At 49.2% G+C, this 16,456-nt stretch overlaps 1 protein-coding gene across 8 annotated transcripts in view; it reads right to left on the minus strand.

Annotated features, from left to right (window-relative positions):
• ATP6V1C2 (ATPase H+ transporting V1 subunit C2) overlaps positions 1 to 14,251 on the minus strand; it is a 51,494-nt gene extending 37,243 nt beyond the window's left edge. For 3 of the 8 annotated variants that reach the window (XM_005655276.3, XM_003125387.4, XM_021087847.1), the window contains exons 1-3: positions 13,673 to 13,764; positions 12,402 to 12,556; positions 9,505 to 9,572 (exon numbers count right to left, since the gene is read on the minus strand). In XM_005655276.3, coding sequence (XP_005655333.1) covers positions 9,505 to 9,572; positions 12,402 to 12,530 — 197 coding nt within the window. In that variant the 5' untranslated portion in view covers positions 12,531 to 12,556; positions 13,673 to 13,764. The other 5 variants (XM_021087843.1, XM_021087845.1, XM_021087842.1 and 2 more) reach the window with 5 other exon arrangements.

A 16,456-nucleotide genomic window follows, 5' to 3' on the forward strand; every position in this document is an offset into this window, starting at 1 on the left:
CGTAAGTTGTCCATTGGGAATGATACTAGCTTCGGACATAAAGCCACCTCCAAACAAGCACCATTTAACGCTGCCCTTTAAGCTCCTGAAAATGTCTAAGTGGCTGCAATCTCTGGAAGGCATGAAAACTGCTGTGTAGACACGACTGGGCTGAGATCGGGAGCACGGTGGAGCTCTGGCTCCCAGGAGCTGGCTCAGGTCTAAAAAGGAAGCACCGGATACTGAACAACCTCCAAAGAATCACATTGTGAGTTTCACCACGTTGCCGCAGGCGGGCCCCTGCCCCGCACATTCTGCACGGCACCCAGCATCTTCCACCTTCCCTGCTGGATGCACTTCTGGTTTGGGGAGAGCTAATTAGGAGGCCGGTCAGGTATGGAGTCAACTAAGGCAAAGCAGAGCCGATCCCAGCAGGACCTGAAGAAAGTCACAAAGACAGGGTAGGCGGGGGAGAAGCTACCTGCCACCTGCCAGGAAGGGAGAGAAGCGGGTAGACCAGGTGAAGACACTCAGCAGCGACGTGGCTTTGCACAGCAACTTAACTCGGAGGACACGGATGCTCTCGCCTAGAATGTGGGGATTTTCACCCAGTTCGCGGGGCTGGAGTAGAGCACTGATGCTCGCAAGGGACAACCAGCAGGTGGTGTGGACTCAAGACAGGGAGCACTAGGGGTTCCTGCTGTGGTGCAAAGGAACGGGCAGCATTTCTGGAGCATTGGGATGCTGGTTCGATCCCCAGCCTGGGCTTAAGTGGCTTAAGGATCCGGCATTGCTGCAGCTGTGCCAAAGGTCGAAATTGCACCGCCGTGTGCCACAGGGTAGCCAAAAAAGAAAACGAGCAAACAAACAAACGAAAAACAAGACAGGGAACAATATACCAGAGACAATAGGGACCATCAAAGGGCCTCCTTCAGTGCAGTGATAACTGTCACAGAGCTTTAGGATTTAAAAAAAAAAAAATGTTAGGGCCGCACCTACGGCATATGGGAGTTCCTAGGCTAGGGGCGGAATCAGAGATGCAGCTGCCAGCCTGCACCACAGCTACAGCAACACTGGATCCAAGCCACATCTGCAACCTTGCATCAATGCTGGATCCTTAACCCACGGAGGGAGGCCAGGGATCGAACCTGCATCCTCAGGGATACAAGTCAGGTTCTTAACCCACAGAGCCGCAATGGGAACTCCCACTATAGACCTTTAGGATCCAGCCGTAAGAGCAGAAAAGTCCATCTCGTACGGAAACACGGACAGAGCCGATGTGAAATTCACGGATGCCGTCGCGCCAGGAGACATACATCAACTCATACCAAGAAAACAAGAGACCCCACCCATCCTAGGCATCCATGCATACAACACTCTGATGCAAAAATCTTACGATATTAGCAAACAGAATTCCATATTCCGAGGAGGGTTTCTCCAAGGAATGTGACAAAAATTACAATACGCATTCCAGATAAACTCTGAATGAAACGGAAAGATACTTCCGTAGCATGACAACATGTTTCAAAACAAGAGCTCAATGATACTTAATGGCGAGACCCTAAAATTACCCAAATTAAAGGCAGAAACAAGAATAAGATTACCTTACCAGCACCAACAAACATTTTTCTGGAATACTAGCCACTAGTACTAGTTTTGTTCAGTTAAGCAAGAGAATGAAAGGAGAGAACAGGGGACAAAAATACCAGCAGACAATGTGATTACATGACTAAGCGCTTTAGAAAATAAGCTGAGGAGCTCTCATCGTGGCTCAGAGGTAGCAACCACTACTACCATCCATGAGGAGGTGGGTTTGAACCCTGGCCTCGCTCGGTGGGTTAAGGATCTGGCACTGCCATGAGCTATGATGCAGGTTGCAGACATGGCTTGAATCCTACATTGCTGTGGCTGTGGTGTAGGCTGGCAGCTGTAGCTCCGATTTGACCCCTAGCCTGGGAACTTCCATGTGCCAAGGGGGTGGCCCTAAGAGACTAAAAAAAAAAGAGAAAGAAAGAGGAGTTCCCATCATGGCTCAGCGGTTAACGAATCTGACTAGCATCCTTGAGGACGCAGGTTTGATCCCTGGTCTCACTCAGTGGGTTAAGGATCTGGTGTTGCAATGAACTATGGCGTAACTCACCGATGTGGATCAGATCCTGAGTTGCTGTGGCTGTGGTGTAGGCCGGCAGCTACAGCTCTGACTGGACCCCTAGCCTGGGAACCTCCATATGCTGTGGGTGTGGCCCTAAAAAGCAAAAAAAAAAAAGAAGAAGAAGAAAGAAAAGAAGCTGAAAAATCATTAGAAACAGCAACGAATTCAGTAAGTTGTCAGGTCATTAAGTTAATACATGAACATCTCTGTTTGCAAACAACTATTTAGAGAAAAGAGCTTACTTACAACAGCAACAAAATAAAAGCTGTAACACTCAGGGGAAAATAATTTACAGGAGCTTTTGAATAAAACATTAAAGCTTTACCAGAGGAACAAAGAAAAGAATTAAGTCAATTGAAAGATGACTGTGCCCATGGAAACACACAAGTTTTAAGAATGTTAATCTCCACCAATTTCAGTGTAATCCCAAATGAACGATCAACAGCGTATTTGTAAATTTGTTTTTTTTTTTTTTTTTTTTTTTTTTTAAGGGCTGCACTCGTGACATGGAGGTTCCCAGGCTAGGGGTCAAATTGGAGCTACAGCTGCCAGCCTACGTCACAGCCACAGCAACACCAGATCCGAGCCTCGTCTGCAATCTATACCACAGCTCATGGCAACATCAGATCCTTAACCCACTGAGGGAGGCCAGGGATCAAACCCACATCCTCATCGGTACGAGTCAGGTTCGTTTCCCCTGCACCGTAACAGGAACTCCCATATTTGCACATCTGTTTGTGCTAAAGTAGATTTGTAAATATTTGGCCTGGATCATGAATGAGTATGTATGTGTGTGTGTGTGTGTGTGTGTGTGTGTGTGTGTGTGTGTGTGTGTGCGAGTGTGTTTCATTTCGTGTTGTTTCACCGGGGAAGGAACCATAGAAAACCCCAACAATGGTTACCTATAGGGAGACAGACTGGAATTAAAGTGGAACTGTTGATTGTCTTTTTGCAGCTTTTTATATCATTTCTTTTTTTTTTTTTTAAGGTGGAGTTTGGCATAGACTCCATCTTAATTTTTATTTTATTAAAAAAATTTTTTTTTTTTTTTTTTTTTTTTTTGCTTTTTTAGGGCTGCAGCCTCAGAATATGGAAGTTCCCAGGATAAGGGTCGAATCGGAGCTCAGCTGCTGGCCTACACCACAGCCACAGCAACACAGGATCTGAGCCACGTCTACGACCTACATGGCAGCTCGCCACAATGCAGGATGCTTAACCCACTGAGCGAGGCCAGGGATTGAACCTGCATCCTCACGGATACTAGTTGGGTTTCTCACTGCTGAGCCACAGTGGGAACTCCCTTGATTCTTATTTTTTATTTGTGTATTTATTTTTCTTGCTATGCCTGCACCTGTGGCATATGGGAGTTCCTGGGCCAGGAGTAGTATCAGAGCTGCAGCTGCCGGCCTACACCACAGCCACAGCAACGCCAGATCTGAGCCGCATCTACAACCTGCAACACAGCTCACGGCAATGCAGGATCCTTAACCCACTGAGCGAGGCCAGGGATGGAGCCCCCATCCTCATGGATACTAGTCAGCTTCTTAACCCGCTGAGCCACAATGCCTCAAATCCATTTGATTTTTTTCAAACGTGTAAATATATTACTTTTAAAAAATGTCAACAATAATTATCCGAGCAATGAATAAGACATAAGTAAGTCATTTCTCAATGTCTGTGTTAAAAAAAATACTGCTAGGAGTTCTCACTGTGGCTCAGTGGGTTAAGAATCCTGACTAGGAGTTCCCGTCGTGGCGCCGTGGTTAACGAATCCGACTAGGAACCATGAGGTTGCGGGTTCGGTCCCTGCCCTTGCTCAGTGGGTTAACCATCCAGCGTTGCCGTGGGCTGTGGTGTAGGTTGCAGACGCGGCTCGGATCCCGCGTTGCTGTGGCTCTGGCGTAGGCCGGTGGCTACAGCTCCGATTCAACCCCTAGCCTGGGAACCTCCATATGCCGCGGGAGCGGCCCAAGAAATAGCAACAACAACAACAACAACAACAACAACAGCGGCCCAAGAAATAGCAACAACAACAACAACAACAACAACAACAACAACAAAGAATCCTGACTAGTATCCATGAGGATTCGGGTTCGATATCGGGCCTCACTCGGTGGGTTTAGGATCCAGCATTTCTGCAAACTGTGGTGTAGGATGCAGCTCAGATCCTGCATTGCTACAACTATGATATAGGCCGGCAGCGGCAGCTCCAATTTGACCCCTAGCCTGAGAGCTTCCATATGCTGCAGGGCGACCCCAAAAAGACAAAAAAACTACTACTAAATGTTGTCATAAAACACAACAATGGTTGGTGGTAGGTAGCCCTTTGGGGTTAGTCTACCGAACGCCCAGGGCACCGAGTCCTGCTGGGGCCGGTGGGAACCACTTAGGGCCAGGACAGGCACAGGCAGACAGACCACTAATGGGTGAGTTGGTAAATCCGCCACCCCAGCCCACCCAGCTCTTTCTAGGGGCTTCTGCCTGGGCATGTGTCCTCATCTGGAACGTACAGGAGTCAGATTAGATCCCCAAGGACGCGCTCAGCTCTACTCTTTGAGGATTCTTTCTTCCGTTCATTCATTCTGCGGGTCTTCTGGAGCTTATGGTCCAGGTGAGAAGACAGTCAGCCAAGGATCCCACAAGAAACGGTACAAGGCCACTTTGAAGGATGCTATGAGGGCGGAGCGGAGCGGGGTGTGTACTGGGAGAGGGTCAATCAGCAAATCTGAAGGCAGGGGCGAGGGAGGAGAGTCTGGGGGAGCTGAACAGCAGGAGCAGGCGAGGGAGTGCCCGCTGCTGAACAGGAACCCATTCAGCAGTAACAAACCTGACTAGCATCGGTGCAGACACAGGTTCAATCCCTAGCCTCACTCAGTGGGTTAAGGATCCGGCGTTGCCACAAGCTGCGACGTAGGTCACAGATGCATCTGGGCTCCGGTGCTGCTCTGGCTGTAGCGTGGGCTGGCAGCTGCAGGTCTGACTCGAACCCTAGCCTGGGAACTTCCATATGCCACAGGTGTGGCTCCAAAAAAAAAAAAAATACAAAAAATGAATAAATGCAAGAATGAGCAGGTGATAACGGGGGAGAGTGGGTGTGGGGAAGCAGACACTGAAACAGTCGCTGCAGAGAGCAGGAGCTCGAATCCACACAGTAGGACGGCCACGCAGGTCTGAGGACTCTAGAAAGCGCACAGCCTAAACATCCAGGGAATCCAAGCCGTGTCCTGCAGATCACCCCAACCCAATTTTCTCAAAGAGAAGAGAAGCTCGGCTAATTTTTCTACAATTATAGCTCGTTTCTCTTTAGAAAGCCCTTAGAGGCACCTGAGATCTGCATCCCTAAGCAGACAGCCACACTCGGATATGGAACCTTTGATCAGCCAAGCCGCAGTCAACCTCACCGAGCCACGTGGATGAAGAAAAGCCACCAGCTAGTCCACAAGCCAGGTAATGTCCTGGGGAGGGGGGGTGCGGGGAGAGGGGCAGGTGGCAGTCACCCAAGCATCAGAGAAACCCTGGAGGCGCCTCTGAAGGCCCAAACGCCAGTGAAACGCAGTATTTCTACCAGCACCGCAAGACAGGCTCAGCTCCTGCAAAGGGCACATGAACGCTGGTGGAAAAAAGGAAGGAGGGGAGTCTTCTAAAGATAAAATCATTGGGTTTCTCAAATGTTCATGAATTATGGTGCCAAGAAGGAGTAAACTAACAAGGCAGCATGCGGAAAAGAAATCAAAAATAAAGAGGAGGCTCCAGTGAGCAAAAGCTGCCTTCCAGTTACATGGAAAAACACTCTGGTGCCCCGGGTAAATAAATAATAAAAGGATGTGGAAACAATACACCTTGAAAACTCCTGTGCCGTCTCTGTTCTCCTGGCCAGAAGCAGAGCCGACAGGTTCAGGCTGCCTGGGTGATGTACCCAGCTAGCATTTATTTATCTAATAACACTTGCGAACTTTTGACCAAAGCCGATCTCCCTATTTTATGAGTATATCCCACCAGTTTATCGCAAGCTCCCGTATTAACCCACAGACAAAAGCTATCTGACCGCTGAGCTAGATAAATGCTAGAAAAAAGAATTCCAGAGCATATTCAGACCGCATCACTTTTCTTCCCCTGCGCCCCCCCCTCCCCACCACTGGGAGGCTCTTGAGAATATAAATCCACAAGGAACAAAATAAAACAATGCACAGTGGTTTTCATTCTTACCACGCCGCGCCCTGCTTAAAAAACAAAACAAAACAAACACAGCTCTTCAATTCATACAGGGGGTATCTGTGTCAGAGTGACAGCCTGAGCTTGCTCACGCATTTTCACGTTATTTCTTAAAAACAAGCACCTCGTACAACCAATAAGAGCAGGACAAAACACTAATGCTTACTGAAACAAACAAACAAACAAGTTAAATTGAAGCAATAATTCAGAGTCACAGAATTTGAGAGCTAGAGGGGGCTTTGGTAACTAAGAAAGAGGTTAAGGACTTGCACTAGGAAAGAACCGATAGCAAAGAAAGTTCTAGAAAGTTAAAAATATTGACTAGCTGTCATTTCTACAGCAGGCCTGAGAACAATTCGCACTCTCTTTTTTTAAACAAGTCACACTTCTTAAGCCAACATTGCTGCACCTCACTGCCCAGCCTCGTGCTGTGGTTTGTCAGGGCTGCTAAGAAAACAAGGCAATTGCCTGCCCAGGGCAGTAGGCTGACCTCCATTGCACCTGTCTGACCCACCTTCCCATGGGGCAGTACAGCCTAAGAAAGAAGCTGATATTTAGGAATCAACCCACTTTTTCTTGCATGTTAGGTTATCGCAGACAATGTCCTGGCATTTGATCATTCTTTTTTTTTTTTTTTTTTGATTTTTAGGGCCGCATCCATGGCACATGGAGGTTCCTGGGCTAGGAGTCGAATCAGAGCTACAGCTGCCGGCCTACACCACAGCCACAGCAACTCAGGATCCAAGTCACGGCTGCAACTTACACTGCAGCTCACGGCAACGCCGGATCCTTAACCCACTGAGTGAGGCCAGGGATCAAACCCACAACCTCACGGTTCCTAGTCAGGTTCGTTTCTACTACACCACGAAGGGAACTCCAGAAAGGGCACCATTCCACTGAGATGGTCAAAAGCACTTGTCCACAGCCCTGAAAATCTGAAACCCTCTCCAGAGGATCAAACCCTGGTCTCTCCTGGCCATGTATGCCCTGGCCCTGAAAGACTCTTTCCTCATCTAGCTCATCTATACGTTTCTTAAAACCAAGTGAAAACACTTGTTAAACAATAGCCTTTCATCTTCACCATGACAAGGAATGATTATTATTTAAAATCTACCTCGGGGATGGGAGTTCCCATCGTGGCTCAGTGGTTAACGAATCTGACTAGGAACCATGAGGTTGCGGGTTCGACCCCTGGCCTTGCTCAGTGTGTTAAAGATCCGGCGTTGCTGTGAGCTGGTGTATGTTGGATCCCGCGTTGTGTAGGCCGGTGGCTACAGCTCCGATTCGACCCCTAGCCTGGGAACCTCCATATGCCTCGGGGGTGGCCCTAGAAAAGGCAAAAAGACAAAAAAAAAAATAAATAAATAAAATCTACCCAGGGGAGCTCCCTGGTGGTCTAGTAATTAGGATTTGGTGCTTTCACTGCTGTAGCCGGGTTCAATCCCTGGTCGGGGAACCGAGCTCCCACATCAAGCTGCTGCACACCACAGCCAAAAAGTAAATGCAAAAAAGAAAAGAAAAGAAAGCCTACGTAAAAGGTAAATTACGGCAAATCCATATGACATAACATTACAGTGGACTAGTTAATGATGAGAACAAAAGAACAAGATATGAAGGAAAAAGCAAATTACAAAATATGTAATATGTTTATCTGTATTAATATATGCATGCATAAATAATACTTACATGTAGAAAAAATTGGATGTACATATGCAAATATAACAGTGCTTATCTCTGGCATATTTATAAGTGCTCTGCAGTTTTGAGGTTTTTTGGCCATGCCCATGGCATGCAGAAGCTCCTCTGCCAAGGATCGAACCTGAGCCACAGAAGTGACAACGCTGAATTCTTAACTGCTAAGCCGCCAGGGAACCCCCATATATTCCTTTTTTATGCTTTTCTATGATGTGTAAATATTTTTCCAGTGATTATGTACCAGGTTCGTAATAATTTTTTTAAAAAATTAATGATTTTACAGAGTTCCCGTCATGGCTCAGTGGTTAACGAATCCGACTAGGAACCATGAGGTTGCAGGTTCGATCCCTGGCCTTGCTCAGTGGGTGAAGGATCCGGCGTTGCCATGAGCTGTGGTGTAGGTTGCAGACGCGGCTAAGATCCCGTGTGGCTGTGGCTCTGGCGTAGGCCAGCGGCTACAGCTCCAATTAGACCCCTAGCCTGGGAACCTCCATATGCCGTGGGAGAGGCCCTAGAAAAGGCAAAAAGACCAAAATAATAATAATAATAATGATTTTAATATTCTAAAATATCTTCATACACTTTGGTGGGAGTATGCGTAGGAACAACTTCCTGGCGGGGTGATAGGGGCCAAGCTGTATAACTTGAGCCAGCATTTCAACTTTTAATTATCCCACTCTTATAAGGACACAAAGAAGTACAGTTTTGTTTGTGACAGTGAACCACTAGAAAGCTTAAATGTCCCCCAGGAGGGAAAGTCAAATGAATTAGGTTATATTTATTCAAGGTAATGCAGCCAGTATGTTTTTTTAAAATGCAATTATGGACTGACATGAAAGTATCTCTAGGAAATGTGATTAAGTGAAAAAAGCAAGGTGCAGAATACACGCTATCATTTGCATGAAATTATTCTTAAGAATGTGTTCATACTTATGGGTACGTACATGCATAGGCTGTCTCTGGAAGGTTCTCCTAAAAAGTATAATAGCATGGCCTTAAAAGAGGAGACATGAGGGAACAGGAAATTGGAAAACAGGTGAGAAGCAAACAGTTTCCACTGGACAGGCTTCCTTTGTACTCTGAATTTTTCACTACATGCATATGTTATTACAAAAACCAAACCAAACCAAAACAAACAAAACAAAACAAAAAACACTGAAAAAGCCTCGGGGGAGAAGCTGTACCAACTATTTTTCTAAGTGTTTAGTACCTTATGCCCTCGTCGTCTTCACCTGGAAGGCACCCCCTAAACAAAGGCTGCTCAGCAAACAAAACCTGGCGAGGGACCTCCGGTGCTGCCGTGGACCCCGCACCCTTGCGCACACCTGCCCTGGCTCTTCTGCGAATCCTGGGACCCATGAGGACTGCGTTTAGTCAAGTATGGCCTCAGCCAAAGCCAGGGCCCTGTGTCCTCTGACGACAATGTCACATTCTCCCTTGTGTGTAGTAAATAAGGAATATTTTACCTTTCAGCAAAGGCATCGAGTTTCCCCAACTCATCAGAGAGACCAACAAGGGAATCCAAGGTCCCCACCTAGAAAGATCAGAGAGAAGTTAGAAGCTCGTGCTTTGCAGCAGAGAAGGGGGCGGGGGACTTCAAAGACGGTGCAGGGGATTCTGTAACTTTCACCTTGACTTCGTGGTCTCTGCTCAGTGGTCACACTGGAAACTGGGAAGAGCTCTCAAGGGAAATCAGTGGATGTCGGATTACTGTTACTTATTATTATTTTGGCGAACAGGACACACTGTCATTTCTGCCAGAGGAAGGTGTGGCTACGTGTTGCCGTCTGCCCTCAGTGCATCCTCCTCTAAAAATGGCAGTTCCCACTGTGGCTCCACAGTGTCCTGTGAGGACATGGGTTCGATCCCCGGCCTCGCTCAGTGGGTTAAGGATTTGGTGTTGCCATGAGCTGTGGTGTAGGTCACATGCATAGCTCGGATCTGTGGCTCCATGGGTTAAGAACCCAACATAGTGTCCTGTGAGGACATGGGTTCGATCCCTGGCCTCGCTCAGTGGGTTAAGGATCCGGTGTTGCCATGAGCTGTGGTGTAGGTCACATGTGCAGCTCAGATCCCGTGTTGCCGTGGCTGTGGTGTAGGCCTCAGAGGCAGCTCCAATTCGACCCCTAGACTGGGAATGTCCATACGCAATAGGTAAGGCCTTAAAAAGAAGGAAAAAAATAAAGGACCGTCTGTTCTTCAGGGGATTCATTCCACAACCAAGGAAGGATGTGACAAAGCAAGTTAAAGGAATGATCATTCCTGAAAGCCTTTCTTCTCCAAGAAGGGCCGACCAATTCTTGCTCTGATACCTTTCGCCGTCATTAACAATGACCTTGGTAGGGCTTTTCCTCCGCTTCCCATTCATGGAAGTCTTTTTCTTTTCAAATTACTATCACAATCTGTTTCTTGGTGTGCGAGTTACTTGGTGTGCAAAACTGTATTTAAGATCTCCTCGCAGAGTCAGAAGGGGAAAGTTTTGTTACCACGTGATCAACCACCCATCAGATGTTGAAAAGTAATTAGGAAACTATGAAGACTGGATATCTCTAGGAAGTGAAGTAGTTTCTTTTTCTCGAGCAACTTGATTTTAAGCAACTTTCTTTTTTGCCCCCTTCTCGGCCACCCGGCGGCATATGCAGTTCCCAGGCCAGGGATCAGATCCAAGCTGCAGGTGCAACCTAAGCCATAGCTGTGGCAACATCGGATCCTTAACCCACTGTGCTGGGCCAGGAAGTGAATCTGCATCCCAGCACTTCCAAGAAGACTCTGATCCCACTGCGCCACAGCAGGAACTCCTGATTTTAAGCGACTTTTGGCAGGAGTCCTGTCTTACTTTAATCTTTGTACCTGAGGATCCAGCACAGCGCCTCAAACATACTAAGTAAGAAATGGATGCTTAATTTACTGAGCTCCACATTATCTGACCCTGGAAAAATAGCGGCCGTTTGAAAAGCCAGCAAGATATGGCTTCAGAACCCCGCACGGCCACTTAGCAGCTCTACCACCCTGGTCTCCTTTCTCGGTCTGTCCTGATCTATGAGTGGGAGTTGTGAAGATTCGAGAAAACACACTTAAAGGGCCTGGCCCTGCATAGGGCTCCATAAATGCTAGCAATCGTAGACGCTTCAATCAACAGTTATGATAGTGACAGGTGCAGTTTGCAGTGACAGTTTGCCAGACGGGTTTGAAAGAGGATTCTATTATACATACATTTACGACAAGAGCCACCTCTGGGCAGCTAGCAGCACCCTCCAGAACCCATGGGGTATCCGTAGGGCACAAAGACTGCCTTAGGCTTCCTCCCCTGGGAAGCGCGGCAAAAAGTCCACTCTTTTTGACATAAGAAGACTGTAGGTCTCTTGCTCCTCTTTCATGTTTGTTTCATTTTAAAATCTCTCTGCCATCTGCCCAGTTATCACTCCCCCCCCTTTCTATCAGAACCAGGGGGATGCCAGATTTCCTGCCCTGCTCCTCACTCGAGAGCACGATCAAGTCTGTACCTCTCCACGCCTGAACATTTACTTCTTCATTTTTCTTTATATATATATATATATATATATATATATATATATATATATATATATATATATATTATGGCCACACCTGCAGCATATGGAAATTCTCCAGTCAGAGACTGAATCCGAGCACTTGAGGCAACGCTGGATCCTTTAACCCACTGCCCTGGGACGGGGATTGAACCTGAGCCTCCACAGTGACCCCCGCCGCTACAGCTGAATTCTCCACTCTGCTTGAAACGCCAAGCCTACACATTCAAACCATTGCTGTAGTCTTCTTAGATGTTGAAGACAAAACAGGAAGAATCTGAGGATCTGGGAGAACAATTTACGAGGATCCAAGTGTGATGATCCTACTTTTTTTTTTTTTTTTTTCCTGGTCTTTTTAGGGCTGCACCTGCTGCGAATGGAAGTTGCCAGGCTAGGAGTCAAATCAGAGCTGCAGCTGCTGGCCTCTGCCACAGCCACAGCCACACCAGATCCGAGCCGCCTCTGCGACCTACACCACAGCGCACGGTAATGCTGGATCCTTAACCCACTGAGCGAGGCCAGGGATCTGAACAGCATCCTTATGGATACTAGTCTGGTTCTTAACCCACTGAGCCACAGCGGGCACTCCAATCCTCCACCTTTGGAAGACAATGCTAGCCAGATAGACCCTCCTCTCCCACTCATTCTGTCCTGTGGCTCTAGGTCACAGGCACCCCAGTTAATGCGAGGCTATGGGTGAAGGCTTACTCCCGGGCTGATGCTCGGCAGCTCTACCTGCTCTTCCCCTTGGCCTCCCAGATGACACTGGCCCCACCCCAGCTCATCCCCTCCTTTCTCCTTCCCGGGAATTTTACCTTGAATTCGGGAATGGTGAATTTGGTGTTATAAGACAGGTTGGACTTGGAGGTGACCGTGTGCATCCTCTCCAGCGCTTGTAAATTTTCCTTATCGCCAGGGGCAGAAATTAACCAAAACTCCGACATGTTTCCAGTCTTCTTTTATCCTGTTACTGACCAGAAGAGCCCCAGCAACACACCCCAACAGAAACAGGAGGAGACAAGTGTCAAATGTCTCTTATCTCTTCACCACTCCCTTCCCTCAGAAGGAATCCTCTCCTTTTTTCCCATTTCTCATTCCACCGTCCAGCTCAGGATCTGTAGGTCCAAGGACGGCAATCTGCCTTATCTCCACTTGGAAAGCCCTCGGGTCTTCAAAGTGATTCCCAAGGGATCCTCCTTCCCTGGGGCGGTTCTGCCGGGTTTTGCACAGCGGAGGACCTATTCTCCACCAGCACAAACCCCACCGAGGACACCATAAAACGGGGGGACGGTAAGCTGGACCTGGGAGTCTTCTGGATCGTCTTCCCTGCTGCACCTGCTGGGATGCAGGAAGGGAGGGCAGAACCAGGCACGTCCATACGAGTTGTCCTTGGCAAACCCAGACCTTAAGGGGCCATCCCTGAGGTTGGTGCTAGCTTTAAAAAGGACTTCAGAGGAGAGGAGGTCGGAGGCGGGGGTGGGGCAGAGGGAGGCTGGTAAAGTCGTCTTTCCAGGCGACTAAGTGTCTACTCTGCAGAGGTGGGTCCCTCGCTGGGTCTGGCTGGGAGTTTCTGCCCAGCGCCTGCGCCTCTAAAATCGATTAGTTCTGCTCATCCAAACGTGTACACACCCACACCTTTCCCCCTCGGCCTGTTTCTCCCTTTCACCCCCTCCCAAAGCGTCTCCAGAAGGCTATGAAAAAACTAGGATAACAGCCAGAGACCCTCGTGCAAGCGTTTCTTGTTAACCCCCGTCGACCCCACCCCCAAGACAATCTAAGTCCCTCCTAACCTCCGGCACACCGAACGAACGCACTTCCTTTCGCTCTGGTCGGCTGATGGCCTGGGGACAAACTGGCACAACCTGGGGAGATGCCACCTGCCCGGTCCCTGGGAGGGCACAGCAGAGGCTCTGGTGCTCTGGTTCCCTGGTTCCCACGGAGAAAGGTGGTGGGCTCTGGACGGCGTCCGTGGGCCGAGGCGACGCGGGGACCAAGGGGACGCGGGCGGCTCGCACTGGCCCCGGAATCGCGACGCGCGCCCTCTCCCCCCGCCTCCTCGGGTCCCCGACCCGCCGCGCGTCCTTACCGGGAGCCCGCGAGGAGCGGGCGGGCTCGGGGCCGGAGCGCACAGGCCGGCTCCCGGGAGGCAGCGGCTTCGGCGGGGCGCCCCGCTCCGAGCTTTTATCCCGGCGAGAGGCGTCCCCGCCCCGCGGGACATTTGCATGCCCGGCCCCCCGCCTCCTGCTGCCCCCGGGCCGGGGACCCGGGGCCGCTGCGGCCACCGCGCGGCGCGAGCGGGCGGCGGATCCAGCGCTTCGGGTCCTCGCCAAGATCCCCGAGCCCCGACCCGCCGGGCTGGGTACCGGCAGGGTTCTGGGGAGCATCGGACTGGGGTCCCCAACCTCACCGGGTAGCAGAGCGGACATCAGAGAGGTGCCGGCGTAGGTGCGGCGAAGCACTGGGGACTGGGGCATCCGCCCTCCGCGGCTGCCGTCCCGTGTCTCTCCACCCCCACCCCATCCCAGAGAGTGACAGGGGACAGGGTCTCGCAGAGAATCAGCGAGCGACAGAACTAACCTTTGGCAAGCGACGCTACAGGTTCACGTATGTTTTGGAACACACACCTGGGCAAAGGAACAAATCTTCGACGTGGGCGTGAGCTTGCCCTTGGTTGCCAAGGAAACGCCCCACTGCCCGACACGCCCATCTCCCCTCCCACCCCCGGGCCGAAACGCCCTGTGTACAGGAGGGATTTAAGCAGCACCACTGGGAGGTCAGGATTCTTGCTGTTTGAAAGAGAGAGGGAAACCCCAGACACGGATGTGTGAGTGTTTTTTAAAAATGATAGCTCTAAAAATTCCTTCTCTCTGGAGTCAAAGAGGAAACTGCCATGCAGCCTTCTCCGTGGACATAGCTTCAGCACTATCTGGAAAGATCAAACTCTCAGAATTATTCTTGGGGGGGGGTTATTGAAGAAGAAGTTGGTCTCCCCCTTTATGAAACCAACGAGACTGGCCACCTGCTGTTGAGAAAGGCTTTAGAATCCTCCGGAAGAGGAGTGAGGTGCTGGGATGGAAAGCCCCAGATGCAGGCCGGAAAGGTGACTTTTAAGGTCTCGGCAGGATGGCGCTGCAATCCAGTTGTGGATTTGGGGTTGGCAGATTGGAACTTCCCGCACCTGCGCTGCACATCATGGAGATTGGGACACTCGGGTGCATTAGTCAGTCCTTGCAACATCTTCCTGGGGGAGGACACCTGAAACCCAGGCATGAGGAAACCCGGTGTGTCCAGGAAGATGAAGTGGCAATTCCAGGGAAGGAGTGGCCTGGTCAGGCATTGACGCAGGGTCTCCGATGTTGGACTTTACTTGGGAATGCCATTCTGCCCAGCCAGGAAAAATAGACTCCTAGAGCTGGGAGTGGACCTCACGTAGGCACCAGCATGGCCGTGACCTCGGATGTGGCTGAATTGCCAGGCGACACGCAAGTGATAAAAGGCAGAGCTATGTTTGGAACTCAGGCCTCTGATCCCAGCCCCATGTCCTTCCCACCGCTCCCAGCAAGCCTGCAGGCCTGGGTCCTACCTCGAGAGAGAGAGCCCATGCTTTCTGCTTCAGTGCGCATTTTTCCAGCCTTCCACATTCAGAACCTGAATTCACATGCGGTGACCTGGCTTTTCAGAGATTGGCTTTTCACTTCTTTTTCTTCCTTTTTTTTTTTTTTTTTTTGCCTTTTTTAGGGCTGCACCCATGGTATATGGAGGTTCCCAGGCTTGGGGGCGAGTAAATTGGAGCTAAAGCTGCCGGCCAACATCACAGCCACAGCCACAGCCACACCAGATCCAAGCCGTGTCTGCGACCTACACCACAGCTCACGGTAATGCTGGATCCTTAACCCACTGAGCAAGGCCAGGGACGAACCCATAACCTCAAGGTTCCTAGTCGAATTATTTCCCTTGAGCCACAACGGGAACGCCCCCAACTTCTCTTATGACCTTCCTCTTTCTTTAGTTTCCTCTGATAAGCTTATTTCATGAAATAAGAGTCCAACACCAAAAAACTCCTGAACATCTGATGAAGAAAAGAACGAGGACTCCGTGTTCCTTGTCTGACTTGAAATCTACAATCTTTCTGGTTTTTCACATCTTAAGTTTCTGGTTAAGGACTGGAATTTACAATAGTTGGTATCTACTGCTTCAGGGGTTGCTTGACTTTTTTTTCAAAGAAATTTTTTTCCCCACTTATAAAGGCAATACTATATTTTTTATAAAGAATTTGGGGGTGTTCCCATCGTGGCGCCGTGGAAACGAACCCAACTAGGAACCATGAGGTTGTGGGTTCAATCCCTGGCCTCACTCAGTGGGTTAACGATCTGGCGTTGTGGTGAGCTGTGGTGTAGATCGCAGACACGGCTTGGATCTGACGTTGCTATGGCTGTGGTGTAGGCCGGCAGCTACAGCTCCGATTAGACCCCTAGCCTGGGAACCTCCATATGCCGTGGGTGCGGCCATAAAAAGAAAAAGAAAAAAAAAAAAAAGAATTTGGGGAACAGATAAAAGTATAAAGAAAAGTAAAAAAAAATCACATGCATTTCCATGATCTGAAAATAACCACTGTTAATATTCAAATTCTCTTTGCCTTTTCTAAATGTATATTCATATACACAAATCTGGACTCTAAGGCATGATTGAGACTTCGTGTTATGCCTAAAGTCTGGCATCCTTCCATGGATTGTTTTTTTATTTTTATTTATTTATTTATTTATTTATTTTGTCTTTTTGCTATTTCTTGGGCCGCTCCCGTGGCATATGGAGGTTCCCAGGCTAGGGGTGGAATCGGAGCTGTGGCCAACGCCCTACGCCAGAGCCACAG

Source organism: Sus scrofa, chromosome 3, assembly GCF_000003025.6.
Source record: "Sus scrofa isolate TJ Tabasco breed Duroc chromosome 3, Sscrofa11.1, whole genome shotgun sequence".
Classification (NCBI taxonomy): Eukaryota; Metazoa; Chordata; class Mammalia; order Artiodactyla; family Suidae; genus Sus; species Sus scrofa.